This window comes from Meriones unguiculatus, chromosome 21 (assembly GCF_030254825.1).
Source record: "Meriones unguiculatus strain TT.TT164.6M chromosome 21, Bangor_MerUng_6.1, whole genome shotgun sequence".
Lineage (NCBI taxonomy): Eukaryota > Metazoa > Chordata > Mammalia > Rodentia > Muridae > Meriones > Meriones unguiculatus.
Window position 1 is genome coordinate 51,111,737 of NC_083368.1, and position 21,100 is coordinate 51,132,836.

Consider the following 21,100-nt stretch of genomic DNA (forward strand, 5'->3'; position numbering starts at 1 on the left):
AGGGGACCAAGCTCTTACAAACTTTAAAAACTTTAAAGACTAGGTGTAGATCCTAGAATAAAAATGAGGCAATAAAAGACTGCTTGAGGAGTTCAGAAATAGAGGGACATCGGGATTGGAGGAAAGCATCAAAACGCAAGAGCATCTTCAGGAAAAGCTGAGTTTCCCATTTCTTTGGTGTTGCTTTGAGGACAAGCGATGGGTAATGTTCTAGTTTCATTCTGTCAATGTTGTAAACCATACTGGCCAGAGAAACTTACTGGAGGGGAAGTTCATCATATAGGGAAGTCTGGCCAAGATCTTGAAAAAATCATGGAGGAATGCCACTTACTATCTTTCTTTGCTAGCTTTTAAACACAGCCCAAGATGGCCTGTTCAAGTAAGGATGCTAACCGCAGTGGGACCCTTCTGCAAAGTAATAATTAAGACAACCTCCTATAGAAGCCACAAACGAGACTGCTCTGCACAAGTCCTCAGTTGAGGTTTTGCTGACAGATGACTCTTGGCTGTATCAATGAAGATGAACCAGGACAAGTGGAGAGGTAAAGGAGTGTTGAAAATGTATCAGGCCTGTGCATTGAATGTATGACAGGAGTCTACTGAGCGCATCTGAAAGACTCTAACTAGCAGTGTTTTCAAAGCAAAGACTCATGACCAAACCTTTGGCAGAGTACAGGGAATCATAAGAAAGAAGGGGAGTTAGTCTGATGGGGAAAGGATAGGAGCTCCACAAGGACCAAATATATCTGGGCACAGGGTCTTTTCTGAGACTGACATTCAACCAAGGACCATGTATGGATATAACCTAGAACCTCCACTCAGATGTAGCCTGTGGTAGCTCAGTAACCAATTGGTTTCCCAAAGTGAGGTGAACAGGGACTATTTCTAAGAGGAACTCAATGACTGGCTCTTTGGTCTCCCCACCCCCGAAGGGAGGAGCAGTCCTGTTAGGCCACAGAGGAGGGCTTTGCAGCCAGTCCTGAAGATACCTGATAAAACAGGATCAGATGAATGGGGAGGAGGTCCCCCCATCAGTGGACTTGGAAAGGGGCACAGTGGAGATGAGGGAGGGAGGGAGGGAGGGACTGGGAGGGAATGAGGGATCGGGACACGGCTGGGATACAGAGTTAATAAAATGTAACTGATAAAAAAAATAAACAAAAGAAAAAAAAAAGAAAATGTATCAGGCCAAAAGCCACCAGACTCCAGAGTGTTAGGGTTACAAAAATAACAGATTCAGAAAAAGGAAGGTCAGCCTCTACGTAATTCTCTTCTGTCTCGTGACCCACACACTGAGCGTGTGCGGGCCAGAGTATAATAAACATTCAAGTAGAGATAAAAGACGGGAATTTCTATTTCAGTTAGCTTGCTCCACAGGCAAGAAGTCATTTTTAATTTGAGTCTAAACATGTTGAATCTAAATCTTCTGAAATTTTTTTTCCAGAATCCCTATGATATAACATTCCAAACACATGCCCATGACCTATTCTCAAAAGTAGAAATAATCCACAAAGTTCAATCCTATATTTGCCCAGAGCATTGGAAGGATAAGATAAAGCAATGTTCCCTTTTCCACAGTTTTGTCTCCCACAGTTTTAGTTACTCAATTACAGTATAACATAGAAATTCTTGAAACAAACCATTAGCAAGTTTTAAGTTATACATCCTTCTGAGGAGCAGCTGTAATTTTGTGTTGTACTGCTGCATCTCAGTTGAGCACTGTTCATACTGAACATGCCACCCACTCGCAAGCCACATCAGAAGCCATCTCAGTTCTCAGATCAGCAGTTGTGCTATTTCAGTGGCTTAATACGAAGTCTCGGGCGCCGCATTTTTCACCTCACTTCCTTTCATCACACAGACATTGTTACTAAATTATCAAGAACAAGGACGATCTGCTCTGCACCAGTTATTTTAAGATTTGGTGACCACATCGACATAAATTTTACCAGATATCATTATCATTGTTCTATTTCCTAATTAGTTGCTATTATTGGTCTCTTATTGCAGCTAGTTTATAAGTTAAAATTTGTCATAAGTATGCAGGAATAGAGAAGTTATAAATGTAGGCCCTAATACTATGCATACTTTCAGATGTTAACTGGGGAGTCTTAGAATGTATCCCCTGCAGATAAAAAAATTAACATAAAGATCACAAAATGGCATTTATAACCATATTCCTTGGGATAAATAAAAAATATACTCATAAAAGCATAGAGCTGGGCAGTAGTGGTGCACACTTTTAATACCAGCACTCAGGAGTCAGAGGCACATAGGCGTCTGAGTTTGAGGCCAGCCTGGTCTACAGAACAAGTTCCAGGATGGCCAGGGCTACACATAGAAACTCTATCTCAAAAGAAAAGAAAAGACCAGTATTGGTAGTGTTGCAAAAGACCGAGGCCTCAAACCAGACAAACAACTCATTGAAATGAACATTTGCAAGCAAAGAAGTGTGGACAAAAGTGTATACTGTGGGACCCATTGTGACACACTACAGTTTCCCCAATGAGTTTTTTTTTTAAGGGAGGAAGGTTACAAGGGCAGAGGGTGGGTACAAAGGGATAGAGAGATGAGTTGAACTGGGGTGCATGATATGAAATTAAAAAAAAATGAAAAGTTAAATAATAAAAAACATTGAAAAATAAAAAAACATGAAAAGCAAAAAGATAAAATGGTTATGATTAATGAGTATGATGATGATTGATGGTGATGATGATGATGATTATGAAAGCAGGGAAAAACTATCAAAAAACAAATAATCACTGAAATTAAAAAGTGCATAGACAGGCTTGCTACCAGGACAAAAACTACTTTGCCATTTACGTATTTGAAGCAGTCTTCTGAATTCTGAAGGCATCTGCACTCACACGCACATACCCACACATACAGACAATTAATAATAAAGATAATAAATATTGTTTAAAAAAATAAACCTAGTCGGCAGAGAAACGATGACAAGGGAAAGTGAATGTGAAACACAGCTGGGACAGTTACTGTTCCTTTTTTCCCTGGACACACACTGAGACATTTACATATCTAGAATGTTAAAACTTGAGATACTACAACCACCAAATTATAGATGAGATTTGAGTCATAAATCTAGCTGATGCCCAATCCCACTTGTCATTGGTGCTCTCCTAATGCCATTATCTCCCCATGCAGAACCAACTTCAGACACACTGCACAGTCAGCCTGCTGTGCAGTGATAGAAGGCAAGAAACATGTCTCTCTACTTGCCATCTGACCTCCACAGATACACCATGGTGTGAGCATACTCCTGTATGTATATGTGTACACACAAAAACGTCAATCAATCCTATCAATCCACAGTGTTTTGTAATGTGTTCATCCTCTAATTTCTCCTTACTAACCCTTTGGTTACCCAGAGAAGACAACTTCAGACTATTATTTGTCCACTGTTCGCTAAGTTCCCATTTCACAGTGGGAGAAAAGTGGAGGATGCAGACAGAAGCAAGAGCTGCTGTTCATCAGTTTGGAATCTCAGTCAGAGGCCAACTGCTGTTAGCAATAAAAAGAAACAAAGTATGGCAAGTCTGAGCCCAAGACAAACAGTGATGGAAGAAAGAGTTTCTTTGACAGAGGGACAAAATCTAGATGACACAGCATTTCAGAAGTCAGTCACAGAAGACAAATGCCATCTCAGCACAAGCTGACACTGAATAAAACACTAGTGCTCGCATCCAGTGATATTCTCTATATTTCTGACTGTTTAGTTCTGTTAATTATAGCACAATAAAAATGCCCTCTAGATAAATGGATCTAGGTAATGATGGAATTGATGATAAAGTAATTTTGACTGTCCTCCATGTTATGAATACCATTAGTAAAATGTATATAATGAGACGGATGTAATTGTGAAAGTGACCATGAATTCAACAAAATAATCATAGTCCCCATGAGGCAAGTAACAGAATAGGTAGAATTAAAATGACCTATAAGTATATTTGGAAGAAGGGTTGGCATTTCATTTTACAACAGATTTCTCAGATACAGAAGACTAGAACATTCATAAGCTCACTCATAGTTCTACTTAAGGTCACAGAGTTGCCATGGAGGCTACTGGTCTCCTTACCATTTCTTCAACATAAGGGTAAAGCATGTCTCCAAAGTATTCTGTAGCCTCAATTGGGAGCTGTGCTGGCAAATTGTCAATGGAACACATCAGAATCCCGGAGCCTTCAACACTAAGAGAAGCAACATGCTTTATTCAAATGCACAAAATATTACTTGAAAGTTGTACATTTTCCCAGGCTTTACTCCATTACATTTGTTTCATTGTTATTTTTATGGTTGTATTTTTTTGGGGGGGGGAAAGCATTATCACTATAAATGAGACTACTTTGCAAACAAAACCTTTTCTTTTAAACTTGGTATCCCATCTCCCATTTAAATATAGTATATACATATTTAAGCATTCAAATTTCAATGTGATTTTTCCACTATTTTTAACTGTTTTTGAGCACGTACCTTGAAATTTTCACACCTTTATAAAGAAGTGAAATGTTGAATGCTTCAAACTAGTTATAAAAAAAAAAAAACTGCAGCTTTGATAAACTCACCTGTCGTGAGTAATTTGCTGGTTTGCGTCATACATGCAAAAGGGTCTCTCGATTGTAGTGCACTCAGTCATAAAATCTATAGACCCTCCTGTGTCTGCTGAAATGTCACATATTGCCACAAGTCTGAAAATAACATCAACATTCACATGAGAGGGTGGAATTCTCGGGCCTTTGGGACGACTAACAATGAATAAAAATAAAACGTGCATGAAATAAATCACAATGGGGATGACAAATATTTCTCAGGCACTTAGAATCGTTGCCCTACAGTTCAGTCTTTGGAACACTGTGTTGTTCTAAGACAGAGGATTCCATGAGAATAATGAAAAAAATAATGAACAAAAAAAAAAAAAAAGGAAAGGGAGCAGAAAGAAAGGGGTGGGGGAATCCCTTCCCTACAGAAAAACATTTGATAGCAGACAGGATAAGCTGGCCTGGTCCATCATCTGTGAATCACTATTCTAGATAGTACAGCTGCCTTGCCAACATGCCTTGCCATACATGTATTTTTTACTTTTTCATACATGTATATGATTTAGCTAATCATATTCTTTTTTCTTTCTTTCCTTCCCATTGACGGGCACTGAGCCTAGAACTTCAAGCTCTCTATTGTTAGCCATTATTTTTTTCCCTTTTCATTTTGAGTCAGGGTGTCACTAAGTTGCCCAGTTTGGCCTTGAAGCCCCTCTATCTCAGACAGACCTTACATTTGTAATCTTTCTCCTTCTCACCAACATGTAGCTCTGAATTCAGGCCAACACCAACAGGCTCAGTAATTGTACTCATGTCTTAGGCATCATAAGTATTACAGTATATGAGGGACTTGAGTATCTGTAGATATTGGGCCCTACGAGGGCATGGAAACCATCCCCCGTTGACAGATAAGAGCTGACTGTACCTCATGACTCTCCATGTGCTTATACAGAAATCTCAAGAATTATGAATGGCAGTCATAGTCCCTAGAAGAGAGACGAGTCACAATTTTCCTGTCCTGTCTGCAGTCACCATATGCCCACATAGGGTTGGACACTAGAGCTAGCCTTGACCACTCTTGTACTTTAAGGGTTTTGTGTTTATCAAGTAGCAGTTCTGCACTGAAATACTCATCCTCCCTTTTCCTTTTTGAAAGATTTTGCTGAGCCCAGAGTTAGCCATTCATTAGACACTGTAAGAACAGTTCTTAAGTTTGGAGGGGTACTGATTTATCTTTAAGAAACTACGAACAGGACTTTCTCCTTTTTTCCCCTAGCAGGCCCTTCAATGAAATTCACAAGGACAAAATTAGTAAGACCTTCTTGTTCCATACTTTTTAAATGAGATAAAGTTTGCTGTTGAAATAGCGATTCTCTGCTAAAAGGATTTTCTATTCCCCATTTTCTGAATACATGATGCATAGACAAATAGAGAATTACTGCCTTGAACTGAGCTCATCCAGGCGTGTGCCCACCTCTACATGCCAGGATGTGTGATCCTTGTGTAAATATACAAGTTTCCTCAACAAAAGCCCCTTGCCTTCTTTGCTGAAGGAGACACTGTTTTGGGAGTTGTCCCAAGTGTGCCCCTTACTTGCTACAAGTAATAAAATTTGATGACAACTTGATGACGTATAGTCCTTACTTGTGTGGTAATTCAGGGCATCCTTCAACGGGAACAATGGAGGACTTCACCGGTGCCAGCAGACTCTGAGCGTCCTGGCGAGTCAGCAGGCGAGGGGTGTTCTGCTCCCAGTAGATTCCGTTAATTAAACAAGTGGTATAGGGTGCAATCTGTAAAGCAAGTTCCATGTTCAACAAAACAGGATGCAGCTTATGTTAATACCGTGTGTGTTAGAGCTAGGAGTACCTCCTGAGACACACCATCAGTGTTGCTTCTACAGAACATATTGTTGTCCAGGTCACCTGCTATCTCCTGGGGAAAAGATAATATTCACCCATCTTGCATTATAGAATTGCTCCATGTTAAGACATGAATATAATAAATATATCCATATTTCTTCTATAATATATTGCATAGCTAGGAAAATAACATAACAAAGAATCAAGTGACCCAGACTCTAATTTCTAGTTCAAGTACCATAGAACATAACTCTAGTCATACTCAACCTCTCTGAACTCTATTGCCCTTATCTGCCAGAAGGGGATAACAGTCCTCTAAAGAATGCATTGAGGATTAATCAGATGACCTTTCTGGGGAACTCTCTCTCACACACACACGTACATACACATGCGGCAAAAGGGTCACTGTTAGTTTCAGTACACATCTATACCTAATCACTAATACCTGAAGTTCAAGATAAAATTAGGGACAGAAAATCAATTAGGGGGCTATCTTCTACTCTCAGTATTCCTTATTGCCTATAATTCCTTGTCTAGTGGAGTGGTCAGCCAAGAAAAATCATATACACACAAGAAACATTAAACAGACTGAGCAGACATATATAGATATACTTTACATACACATATTTACATATATTATATTAATATACATGTATGTACACACACACACACACACACACACACACATATATATATATATATATATATATATATATATATATATATATGAAAAAAGAGGTCATGAATTGTAATCAAGACATAGTACTTGGGAGGAGCCAGAGGGAAGAATAAACAAAATATATGAAACCAAAAATGGAGGGCCGGAATGTACTAAATTTAAATCTGTTCTCACAGATGCTAAGACCCACAGCCAAACATTAGGGAGACCTTGGGGAGTCTTGTGAAAGAGTTGGGGGAAGGATAGACAGACCCAGAGGGGATAAGAACTCCACAAGAAGACCAACAGAGTTAACCAACCAAGGACCATGGGGGATCACAGAGACTGAACCACCAACCAAGGAACATGCATGGAATGGACCTAGACCCCTTACACATATGTAACTGATGGGCAGCTTGCTTTTTGTGGGGGTCCCCTAGCAATTAGAGTGGGAGCTGTCTCTGATATGGACTGCGTTGCCTGCTTTTGAATCACTTTCCCCTGGCTCAGCTGCCTTGTTGGGCCTCATTGGAAAAGGATGTGTTTAGTCCTGACGTGACTTGATGAAGGCTCCAGAGGAGGGAAAGGGGAAAGAGGGTGGGAGGGCAGAACTGGGTGGAGAGGAGAAAGGGGGCTGTGATAGAAATGTAAAGTGAACTTTTAAAAAATAATAAGTAAATAAAAATTAAGTAGAGATCAGGCCCTCACTTCAGCGTACATTAACCCTGCTGGGGACTTTGATCTTCTTTTTCCCAGTGTCTAGTACCATTAAAAATAAATTTCTGGTTTTTTTATTAAATTTTTATTTTTTTATTAATTACAGTTTATTTATTTTGTATCCCAGCTGTAGACCCCTCCCTCATTCCCTCCCAGTCCCACCAACCATCTCTCATCTCTTCCCTGCCCCTCTGATAGGGGAGGTCCTCCTCCCCTTCCGTCTGACCCTAGCTTATCAGGTCTCATCAGGACTGGCTGCAATCTCCTTCTCTGTGGCCTGGCAAGACTGCTCCTCCCTGGTGTGTGTGTGGGATGGGAGGTTGAAAAGCCAGCCACTGAGTTCATGTCAGAGACAGTCCCTGTTCCCCTTACTAAGGAAATGCACTTGGAGACTTAGCTGCCATGGGCTACATCTGAGCAGGGGTTCTAGGTCATCTCCATACATGATCCTTGGTTAGAGAATCAGTCTCAGAAAAGACCCCTGTGCCCAGATATATTTGGTCCTTTCTAAGATTAAAAACTCAAGTGGCAACACATGCTGGAGAGGTTGTGGAGAAAGGGGAACCTCCTCGATTGCTGTTGGGAATGTAAACTTGTACAACCACTTCGAAAATCAATCTAGCGCTTTCTCACACAATTAAATTTCTGTTCTTTACCCAAAAAATATGTTTTCAACTTAAATATTTTCATACATGTTTTGTTCCTTGAGTATCTTGAGGCAGCCCTGCATAGAAGAACCTTCTCTGTAGCACACTATACATGCTAAAAAAGCTACATTTTACACCAGAGTCTGTAAGTGCTTCATTGTGCAAACACATTTAAAATTTTTCAAGCATTTCTTTTCATAGTATTTGTGTGCACTTTGAGTTGGATTCGGCTTTTAGTTTCTTGGCCGATTTTGAGGTGAGCTGTTACATGACTAATTGTATTTCTCAGAAGATGAAGCCACTGTTTGCCCAGCAGAGGGACTTGGTTTGTAAGTTATGTTTCGGGCAATGAGAATAGGCCCAGTGCTTATATAGCTGGACCATTTCTCCTCTCCTCCTACAATCAGGCACATGCATTTGAAGATAGCTGGCACATATGTTAAATGTGAGGAAATACACTTTTGGGGCCAGGGGCATAATACTCTGGTTGAAATGCAGTCGTCCCTTGAACTCATGCAAAGATTAACCAGCAAAGGCTTATGTTCATGGTGTTTAGAGAGTAGAAACTGAATGCAACCCTGCTTTTAAGAGGTGGAGTCTTTGAAAAGGGATAAAATTCGATTAGAGGAAATGAGAAACCCATGATGAATCCTCATGGTTTAATGAGAAGGAGGAAAGAGGCTGCATGAATAGCGTATACATGTGTTCTCCACCATGACATGTTGCAGCCACTGGACACCTATGAGAAAGCCTGAGCCATGCTTTGTGCTTCAGGCTTCCCAAATGCTAAGCTAAAGAACCTCTTTTCTTTAGCAAGCCTTGGGTCTTTTCTTTTAAAGCCAACTAAGATGCTAGCTGAGGTTGTGGTTACAATTTTAAGCCACATAAAAGTAAACCTTTGAGGATGTCGCTCATTGACAGAGAACTTGCTGAGATGTGAGAAACACTAACCTTACCCCCCCAGTACTGAGAAAACAACTATATAAAGGTTAGGACACATTTGTGTTACACCAAGCCTCAGATACATTGCATTTTTGCCAACAGTGCTAACGAGCATGGGCTAACACAGGACCAAGGCTCTCTGGGAACTGAGGCAGAACTGATGAGAACACGCGTTCTTAAACAGAGAGACGAGCATCCCCACAGGAGCCACCAAACCAGGAAGAAGAGACCATCTCAACCCAACTAAAACCAACACCTGGCTTAATTAGAAGATGGAAAGAGACTACATGATACCAAAGAACTCACAGTCAGTCTTACAAGGAACCGAAGAACCAAGGTACACATTTCCAACTTCCCTCTCAGGAAACAGCTTAACTACGGTACATCATAGCAACCAAGTCAAGGCCAAACAGAAACTCACGTCTGTATTAAAGCGACTTGTGTAGCGCTCAGGATATTTCTCATATTCTGCAGGATCGTAGACACCATCTGTTTTCCTGACAAGATGATGATGGCGACTTAACACCGTCCCATACACTTTCCTGAGGTCTTACAAAGAAAGGAGAGATCAGTAAAGTGACAAATGATAATGATTTATGGTGATAAAATATTAGCACAAGGACTATTAAAAAGTTAGAGGTAAGGTCTTCCCTCATCCCTTACCTCCAGTTTTTGAAACTTCTTTTAGTTCATGGGGCTCCACGTATTCACAAGGTAACTCGTTAAAGATCTCTTGGGCTCCCTGTAAATAGTGTGTGGGGAAGAGAAACAAATCTCAGTAGGACTAGCAATGGCATAGTTCCCCTTGCCCTGCCTTATAGCCAGGACCACAAGGCAGGCGCACAAAGCGCACGAACGAGCTTTCCCAACAGTTGCATTAGAATGAGCTGTCGTTTGACATTCTCTTCAGAGTAGCGATGTCTAGGCATGTGGGTGTAGCACATGTCTATTTACTTCTTGATTTGCTTTAGAAAATATCTTAAGGGGGAAAATGGTCCACGACAGAAGGGAAAGATCAGGTGCATGCTGGACAATGCGACACTAACAGAGGTTCTTTTTGTGGAGCATCTTCACTACAGACCTCTTCTCAGTTACAAGTTTCTCCAGGGAGATCACAGGTGTAGCCTCAGCACCTCTCCAGAAGGAAGCATTAATTCCAGTCTTAATCTTGCATAGTTACTAACAAGACTCCAAGTAGTTGATGAAGGAACAGCTTGTCACCGGAAGAGTAGTGCTCTATATCCTTAGCAAGGTGTTATCAAAGGGAGCAGAGAAGGAAGGACAGAGGGAAGATGGAAGCTTGAAGAGACGTGTCAAGCCTCCGATACAGTGGTTCTCAGCCTTCCCAATGCTGTGACCCTTTAATACAGTTCCTCATGTTGTGGTGACCCCCAACCATAGCATTATTTTTGTTGATACTTTATAACTGTGATTTTGCTCCTGTTATGAACTATAGTGAAAGTATCTGATTTCCGACTCCTGTGAAAAAGTTGTTCATACCCGAAGGGGTTGAGAATGGCAGGGTGAAAAGTGGCGCTCTAGTGGATGAAATCAACTAAAGGCAAAGAGAATACTTGGGATGTTACTGTTCTCTGCTGCAAGAAAAACACATAACAACAATAACAATAAAGTCCCAGGGGCTGGAGAGATGGCTCAGTGGTTTAAGAGCACTGGCTACTCTTCCAGAAGACCTGGGTTCAATTCCCAGCACCCACGTAACAGCTCACAACTGTCGTAACTCTAGTTCCATGCTATCTCAAACCCTCACACCAACGCACACAAAATTAAATGATTTTTTAAAAATACCTCAAGTCGAATGGTCACTCATTCAATTTGACATGCCCGTGAGGAGTTTAGCATTTCAGATTGCTTGCCAGGGGGGACAGGTGGAGTTACCTTTGATACGTTGCCAGTTCCCGTGAATACAAAGGTTAAGGGCCCTATCGACTTCGGCATTAAACCCAGAGATATTTCATAGCCAGCATCACGGACAGCCTGCACAGCCTGACTGCTGTTCCTGTAGTTGTGGGCCATGCCAAGATGCTGAAAGCAAGCACACACAATGTGTGTCAGTTCACTAGCTCAGACATGTGTCTATGCTGAAAAGGTGATATATGCCGGATAAAGAAACAAATAATGTCTCACCATGAAAGGTGTGTGATGTCCCAAAGCAAGGAACCTTAAACCCATTCCATGTAAAATATTGATCATTCCTGTCATAGAACCAGATCAATAAAAGACCATTAATTTAGTAGAGTTACATAACACTGCACAAAATAAAATCTGTTCATAGGCATTTATCAGAAGAAATGATACATTTTTCTCCTTGTCCATTTTAAGCCTGCTTAGTGCCCCAAGGAAGCAAAGACCATATTACCTCAATTTCAGAAAGGACCTAGAAACATCTTGGCCATATCTGCTACTTTCTATCAAATATCCTTATCCATCTACATCCTCACCTGCTTTTCTAATATTGGCCTGATAAGATAAAAGAAAATCCCTCTTATCATCAAAGGGTAACATCTCCCACTGTCTTCAGATCCCAAAATATCCTGGCTCTTCATAGCAAATCCCCTTTCACCATAGTTCTTCTCTGTAGGTTCATTCTTACCAGTTTTTAAACATACTCCCATCTCCCATACCAAAAGCAAGCAAACAAACGAACAAGTCACCATTGGCCTAGGGATCCTAACAGGTATGTGTGGCTTACATCATTAAACTTGACAGACTTTCCAGATCCTGATTTGCTGGTCAGAACTTTTTGGCAACATAGACCTTCTTGGATTGACACCCAATCTTCCTCAGTATCTCGGACTTGAAAGTATCCTTCCTTCATCCTTCCTGTCTTACTATATAACCCAGGCTGTGTTGAACTCACTCTGTAGTTCAGCCTGGCCTCAAATTCCAGAGCCTTCTGTCTCAGTCTGGGGTACTAGGATTGTGAACAGGCACTGCCTTACCCATGGCCAGAATTAATCTTAATTTTTTTTTTAATGCAGTTTATTCAGGAACTTTGAACAATCCTCGGACCCTGGGGAAAGCCAGCCCACAGCTTAAATAGCCTCTGGGTAGCCAACCCAGGCGTGCCATGTGGGCAATGCAGATAGGTCCACATACATGGAAGCAAGCCAGATCCTTGGCCTTAGCCAAATGTGGAGTTGTTCGTGACAGAGAGCACTCACCATCGGGAAGGTGGAAGGTGGAAACCAGCCTTAATTTTTTTTTAAAACACCTCTCTGTGTGTATGGTATTATCACCGTCTTGATTCTCTTTGGGGCTTCATTCTCTTAACATCTTCATTTCCCATTAGATAATCTCATCACAACCTAAATGTAAGTATTTTCTGTGTATGGATGATTCCCAAATCCATACTTCTGGTATGGATTTTTCTTTTGATTTCAGGATGTAGCCAAACATCTTTTCTATGCCTTAAATGAGGTGTCCTCAGACATCTAAAACTCAGTGTGCCTATAGCAATGACCTCATTATCTATTCTTCCTTTGTTTGCATGACTCGAATCTTCCATGCTTTTCCTAACACCTCTGTCACATTTACAACTCCACCTAGGTTTCTTCTATTTTTATTTTTTTCACGCCAACTTTTAAATAAATTGTTTATATGCAATAAAATGCAATTTGAAGTCTATAGTTTAATAGCTATTAAGATATAGTAACATCCATGTATCAGAGATCTAAGACTGAAATTAACTGTCACTGTCTGTATAAATGAGATTCCTTGGCTTTATGTTAATGAAGTGATAAGCACATGCTCTATTGCTTGTCTCATTTCATCTGGCATATTTTAAGATTTACATCAATACTTTCTTTACTTTTATTGCTGAAGTTTCCCATTTTATAGTTATATCACAATCTGTTTATCCATGTCTTTCTTAATGCACTTTGGATTGTTTCCAAACTATCAAAATTTTCTGTAAAAGAATTATTTTTGTGGCACAGACACAGTGCATTACATTATATTACATTACATTACACAGTATAATATGTTTTTTTTTTTTTTGTCTAGCTTAGAGTGATGCATGGGTGATCATGTTCCCTCCCTAAGAACCACAGACTATCTAATGAGAGTGGAAAATGGAAGAAAGACAGAAAAGTTGTGTGAGCCGGAGGAACAGTAGTCTGCTACTAAACAGTGTCTTCCAGATGAGACATGGAAGCGGTAAGCATGAAGCATCCGTAAAATGGCTGCCCAGACAAGCCCTGCATGGTGATAACACCAGCTGACATGCTAGCATGCATGAGAGAAATTTCATTAAGGCCCAGCCCTAGATGAAGAACGCCAGAACCAATGACTGCTGAGAGGAGACTCGGTTTTCCCCAGGAACAAGCTCTGATAGGTTATTCAATGCCAAGTGCTCAGCCATGACACGTGCACATAGAGGCAACACTAAATGAGCTCAGTATGGTGTGCATATATGCACGCAACAGTAACGGTTTAAGAGGAGACCAGGGATTTGGGAAGGAACGCGGGGAACATAAGAGGAGTTTGGAGGGAGAAGCGGAAATAATGTGAATATAGCACTCAGGAATGAAATTCATAAACCGTTTAAAGTAAAGTAAAATTCTTTTTGCGAGAGAGTCTCCTGGTATAGCCCATGTTGGCCTCATACTGATGACAATCCTCCTGCCACAACCTTCTGAAGGCCAGTCTCTCACAATAAGTACTACCACACCCAGCATTTAAAAGATTCCTTTTAGGAGCCAGAGGGGTCAAAGACACTACACAGTCAACTAACCTGGGCCGAGAGGACCTCGTAGAGACTGAACTGCCAACCAGAGAGCATGCATGGGATGGACTCCCGCTCTCTGCACATATGTAACAGTTGTGCAGTTGGGTCTTCATATGGGACTCCTAAATTGGGGCTCTGACTACATTGCCTGCCTTTGATCCTCTTTCCCTAACTGGGCTGCCTTGTTTAGCCTCTATAGAAGATGTGCTTAATCTTACTGAAACTTGATATGCCAAGGCTGGTTGATATCCATAGGAGGCCTCTCTTTTTCTGAGGAGAAAAGGGGTAGAAGGGGAGCAGGTGAGGTAAGAGGGAGGTATTTGGAGGGGAGGAGGGAGCAGAAGCTGGGATTGCAATGTAAAATAAATTAATTAATACAATTAATTAAATTAAAATTCCTTTTAACAAATGTTTTTCTTTTATTATGGGTAGAATTTATCTTATACTCTAGAAGTGTTCTTCCCTCTTCTTGCCATAGTCTTGGTCATTTGTTTTCTAAATGTTTGTTTGATTCTTGAGTTTGTCAAGCTCATTAGCCTTCATACTTTTCGGTTCTATCAGTGTTTGCAGAATAGATTGCTATGTCCTCTATTATACCTCTTACTCTAAATAGTGTCATCTCCCTTTTTTTCTTAGTCTGTCTAGATATTTCTTTTCAATTTTATTGATAGCAGGGCCTTACACATGCCTTCACTCCTTCCTGGCTTCAGTAGCTTTTAATCACCCATCAAGCCCCAGCTTCGAAAGCCTCCTAACAGCTACTTCCAGCTCAACGCCCCTCCACTAGCAAGTAGCACTGACACTACTTGCCTCTATGCTCTTTTAAGGAATAAGAGCCACATGCCATTCGCAGGCATGGCGTTACTTGTGAATCCATCAGCTAATTTCCGATGTGTCCATTCTCTCCAGAGAAACAGAACATTTACCTGAGTGAGTCCCAAAGGCCTGGGAACAGTAATCAGAGCTCACCCCACACTTGGTTGTGAAGTCCCCTACCGCCTGTTGTATTTGCATTTAATATTTACTATTGATATATCTTTTAGTAACACTGTGGTTAATCGTAAACCAGCTGTATAGCCAAATCACCACACAGAGACTGGGATTTATTTAATTAACCTAGATCACAATGCTGGGCAATAGTTATTCCACCGTAACTCTTCAAGCCCACGTAGGTTCCTACCATTCAGATTTTACCCATTATACTTGCTTTTAGTGATATCTTAGGTCTGGGTCCATCTCTCCACCTGGTTCCAAGACCTCTCCTCCAGCTTCTCTCCTGCTGCTCTTCCTCCTTTCCTCCCACTCTTTTCTCTCCCCTGGCTCCTCCCTTCTCCCTCCTACTCCTTCCTCTCCCTTACTCAACATTGTGGCTGGTTGTTTTATTTTGGCATGTTTACACAAAGTTGAGACAGGCGATGCTTAGAATAAGCATCACAATGCAATGTCCAGATTGAAACCAGAGAGTAGGGGAGAGAAATCAGCATTTGAATAAACAAGGGTAAATTGTATACATTCTAAAAGAACATTATACCAACATTTCCCCCTTTAAGTCCAATAAAAGGCTCCTTTTCTTTCAATACAATAATAATTATGAAATTATGGAAACTGTTAGGTAAAATCTACATGTGCAATGTCCAGTCCATGTGTATTTAGCAATTTCAGAGAGAGCATCTGATTATCCTATCTATCTTGACAAATTTAAAGTTCTATGCCTAAATTAACTTTTATCCTTATTGGTATTACCTATATGAAAGCATTTAACTTCTAAACAACTTAAGCTTAATTGTGGCACTATAACTATTTGGTCTTCTACAGACTTGAGAAGGATTAAAATCAGTTATTAGAGTTATTAGGAAGTACATGTTAGCTGCTTCCAAAAAATAAAAAATTGACAGAGACAGTTTGCTGCCTGAAAAATCACCCATAACTCTATAATGTTGGCGCATCAACCACCCCACCAGATTTTCTACCTATGGTGTAACATTACCAAACGTAGCTCTGTTTCTCCAATACAGCATCTAAAAGGCTGAAACCTGCTCCTAGGTATTCACCATTTGCCTGCTTCTTTTTTCTTTCCTGTGTTTTGTTTTACCAGCATAAGTAAACACAGGAAAAAGAGAACACACACGCACTCCTGGGACACACTTAGGAAGCTACACAGAGCTGTGGCATACCTACCTGCCACACCTGCCCACTGTCCAAATGCCACTATCCGAGATCCCCTGTGATCCACCATTTTCTCATAATCAATAAGACGGATTTCCTGAAGAAAGGGAAAGAAGAAACTATAGCAAGCAGGTAAATTCGACTCAATCAATGAGTAAGTCACATAAAAAAGTAAGAATTTTCTATTTTTTTCCTCTTAGAAAATACATGTTGACTTCCAAACCCATTACCAGCAAGAACACGATGAAATGCATTGAAAATGCTTGGTCACAGGCAGTTGTATTGAGAGCTAAAGCAATGAGATACGTAGTAAACATTCCTTGATGTGAGGCAAGGAAACAACTGAGATGAAAGTTTCCTTTAAGTCACCATGACCCCCAACCTACCCAAAATCATTTGAAACATACCGGTCCCTACTTATCCTCAATCTTATGGTGCCAAAGAAAACACATCTTTCCTAAGATGAATCCCTGTGTGTGAGCAAATTCTGGCTTATCCCAAGTCCTTCCCAACTAGTCTTCTTGAACCATTACCTTTCTTGCACAGTCCTTCTGTACATTACTCCTGTACATTTTAAATACCTTGTTTACCTTAAAAATAGCAAAAAAAAAAAAAACTAACATTTTCTCTTTCCCTCTCTCTCTTCTCTATTTTATTCCCTCACTCTCCCTTCTGTTTCCTTGTTTACAATTCTTTTCATCTTTGCCAAATACAAATTCTTTCTCTGTCTTCAAAGCCCTTCTGTCTCTCAGGACAGCCTCATTAATGTGTTCTTAAAAGCTATGTTAAAATTATACAATATTTTTAGCAGTCATTTTATCTCTTTGAAGGCAGTAGAAGCTAAGGGCCTGGAGCACACTTCTAAGTCTAACACTGTGCTAGCTCAGCATACACGAGGTCTTGGGTTGCATTCCCAGTACTGGGGAAAACTGCACAATTTAAAGTCAAGTATATAAATGTATCTCTAACTGTAAATGACTTATTAAAACCATCCTGCCAGGTCTATTTTTAATTAATTTTCTAATAAGGATCAAAAGTTCATAGAACAGAAATTCTCTAAAGTTCTCCTTAGGCCAGCCTAGTCTACAGTCTACAGAATGAATTCTGGGGCAGCCATGGCTACACAGGGAAACCCTGTCTCAAAAAAAAAAAGAAAAAAGAAAAAAAAGTTCTCCTTGAAGAGTTTATTTGCTTCAGATGAACTGTTTTTGAGGCATGATTTTTATTAATTGCTTTGAATCTACTCTTCAGAAGCAAATTAATCACTACCCAAAACAAGTGGGTTTTAAAATGAATAGTAACATACCTCATAGCCCTGTATAAAACCCTTTTTTTTCATTGCTTGTATGGTTGATAAATGCTATTCTCTCTTCTATTCTCAGATTCTATATCAAATGTTCTGATGGCCTTACTCCTAGCAGTGGGCCTCAGCTGTGGTCTGCTCACTCCGCACACTCATCCAGTCACTTAACTGTAGACACTACAGGTCTCTGACAGTGACCAAATATCTGTCAGGAAAAGATGTTCTCCTGGGTTAGCATCTCCAACATACCATCATCTTTTCTGACAACTGTCAAAATATATCTGTATATAACTGACAAAAGATATCTGTCAAAATGTAGATATCTGACAAGCTAAAACCTTCAACTCCTAACATTTCCACCCAAGCCTGCTCTCGCATGAGCACGTTTTCAGTCTATGGTGGCCCTTTTCAGTTGCTCAAGCCCCTACCCTAATCACTGATGTCTTCTCTCCCCAAATTTTATCCTGACACCAGAGCATTTTGTAGGATTCACCTCTAAAATGCAGGTAGGATTAATCAGAAGTCACAGCATCTACACTACCATCCAGCAGCCAGCCTCATCTATGGCCTGCCAGTCTAGACTGCCATAGGCTCTGTCTTCTGATTGGTGTTGCTGTCCTTCTCTACCTCAAATCATTACCCAACACGACAGTCAGACTGAGCACTTTAGCACAGGGCCCACTTTACCCACCCATCCACAAAGACCCTTGGCTCATTTTCCTTACATGCCTGTCTGCTCGGAAGACTCTTCTCCATCAGACATGGACTGGGTTTTTGTCTCCTTTAAATATCTTCTCAAATGCTGCCTTTGCAATGAAGCACTAATTATAGTTTCACTGTCCCCTCCTGGTGTCAATGTCCTTCTCCTTCAGTGCTATACTGATCTCTATTACTCACTGATGACATAGGCTGCCTTACTTGCTTATCCCTGTCTCCCTCCAGTGGCATCAAGAACATGAGGGTACTTGCTATTCCCTGTTTTCATTGCACTAAATTGCGTCAGACACATTGTGGGCACTCAACCCAGATTTCATTCAGTGGGTATTCCCATTTTAAGTGGCTGCTAATGTTTTCACAGTATATATACCTCAAAATATACTTTGACTCTCATGAATAGTAATGAGTGTAAAAACATCTCCAGTCTTGTTCTGGTGTCATAGAGCTGTGTGAACTTAGTTAAGCTACTGCACCACCCTGAGCACCCTGAGTACCATCTGAAAAATAAGCTGTTAAATTGCACAATCCCTGAGGCAATTTCCAGCTCTGGAATTCTACATGGTGGTAGCTACACACTTAACTTTATAAATTAGTTACTGTTTGGGGGGGGCGGGGACACATTATCCTTCTACTTCAGAAAAGATAAAAGAGTGAGATGCAGGATTTCTTCAAACTCCAACCCTGTGTGACAGAAAAGAGGTCTTCACGGGGCACCCGGCCATGGACCATATCTCCTACTGAGTGACAGGGCCTGCTGCTTAATGCCATTTACTCCTCATGAATCCTGACCACAATTACCTGTTTCAGAACCTCATCCAACAAGCTCATGTTGGCTTCCTGGGCTTTTATTGTGTGGGAAAAGAAGGCATAAGTCTTCTTGGACATCAGTTTTTCCTCTGGAGGCCTTTTTACTCCCAAAATTAGACGGGCTTCTGTGATGTCCTCCTGAAGAATGCCGCCAGCCCTGACATACTCCTGGGAATGCGATTTGGACCAAAGGTTACTTCACTACATTACAGTATCCATGCTTTCTCCAATAAAAAGAACAAACAACCTTGAGAAACATGGAGTTTGATGAATTAGAACAAATAACAGTATGGCTACTTTTAATGTTTATGCTTCCTTAGTAAAGAAAAATCTACCTGGCTTGACACTCATAGGAAAAATATTTGGAAAATCCACTATTCACTCATATTTAAAAGTAGATTATACATGGATCACAAGTGAACTCAGGAAGATGTTCAAGGTCATCATTGGCTGACCATCAATCAAGGTCATCATCAGGTTAGTCTGAACTGAAGAGGCCCTTTCTAACAATAAAAACAAAAACAGACAACAACAAAATCTGTAAAAGTTTAATCAGTACCAATAGTGTGCTGAAATGGTCCATATCAAGCGGTGATTTGTTACTTATTAGTATTAAAAGATAGAATATATACCTAACACTGATTTGTTTCTTTAGTTAACATTTATTACCATTCTAATATGAAGATTTGTGCTGGCCATGACACAGTGGAAGACTGGCAGTGTGCCTCCATGAACTCAAATAAGGCACAGCAAGGGGTTACACCCAAAAGAATATTATAGCCAGGAGACTGCAGACATTCTAGGCTAATGGCCATTAATACAATTCCCAGCTGGGATAATTAAGGAAACAGAACATCAAGTTAATCAAAAAGGTTGGGTGGATTCTGAGAGGTGAAGATAGGAGCTACAGCAGCATCAGTGAGAGGTCTGAGGGCAGGTGCACACGTAGGGTGTGTGGATACACAATGTGCAAAATGCCATCGTGGCTAATATGATATCTACCAGATAAGTAAGAACAAGACTAGTTGACTGTTACTGTTGTGTTTTAATGGGTTGTTTGCGTGAGTTGCTGTCCCTAATTCAAATTTAATTCCCATGAGATAGAACTATCCCAGTTTTATCATTGGAAAACTTCAAGGTAACATACTTAACCATGATAACCTAGTTAGCCAATAGAAGTAAGAGGCAGTCATAAATAATTTTTCAATAAAGGAGTGGCATGGCCTGAAGAGAGTTATAAAAACATCTACAGTAACAGTTAAATAAAATGAAGACACACTTAGTTAGGAATCTACTTCAGACAAAGGGTAGGTGGATAAGAGAGACAGGCAATGAACAAATATATATCTTCTATCTGGTTCCTTTAAAAAGCACTTCATTTAGAGTAGTCTGGTTATACATAAGCCATGGCGAACACATACGGTGCAGTGATTATCACACAGCCATTAATAGAATAAAACATGGTGCAATGCCAGAGATAGGCTGTTGACTAAATAAAACACCGTCAGGCCAGGTGGTGGCAGGTGCCTTGAATCCCAGCACTGCTGTATTCACAGACATTTTAAAAGCTGAAAGTATAAAGAACATCAATTTTCATGGATTAGTTGAACTAATATTGTGAAAAATGATCATTGTATCAAAAGCAATCTGCAGATTCAACAGAATCCCTATTTATTGAAAATTTTAAAATATCTTAAAATTTACATGGAAACACAAAAGATATAAAGATAAAACAATCCTTAACATATTTTAACTTCGTTTTATACTGTAGAGCCACAGTCAATGATCTCACAAGCAGCATGTAATTGGTAGATTATCCACACCACGCATGATTTTTCCTGTGAAGGAGGCCTTAAGCCCACTTAGACAGCTCTTATTTGCCACTTACTTGTCAGTTTTTACACCTTTATAGACATCTTGCCATGCTGGTCATTGTTGGGCTTCATGAGTGTCATAGCTGAGCCATATTATTAACAGCTTC

At 40.3% G+C, this 21,100-nt stretch overlaps 1 protein-coding gene across 3 annotated transcripts in view; it reads right to left on the bottom strand.

The window, feature by feature from the left end:
- Positions 1–21,100, bottom strand: part of Aass (aminoadipate-semialdehyde synthase) — a 57,018-nt gene that overhangs the window by 26,635 nt on the left and 9,283 nt on the right. For all 3 annotated transcript variants that reach the window (XM_021656746.2, XM_060373874.1, XM_021656747.2), the window contains exons 3-11: positions 19,111–19,287; positions 16,305–16,389; positions 11,525–11,592; positions 11,276–11,422; positions 10,043–10,121; positions 9,801–9,928; positions 6,198–6,346; positions 4,581–4,703; positions 4,094–4,205 (exon numbers count right to left, since the gene is read on the bottom strand). In XM_021656746.2, the coding sequence (XP_021512421.1) occupies positions 4,094–4,205; positions 4,581–4,703; positions 6,198–6,346; positions 9,801–9,928; positions 10,043–10,121; positions 11,276–11,422; positions 11,525–11,592; positions 16,305–16,389; positions 19,111–19,287 (1,068 nt within the window). The remainder of the gene's footprint in view (positions 1–4,093; positions 4,206–4,580; positions 4,704–6,197; positions 6,347–9,800; positions 9,929–10,042; positions 10,122–11,275; positions 11,423–11,524; positions 11,593–16,304; positions 16,390–19,110; positions 19,288–21,100) is intronic.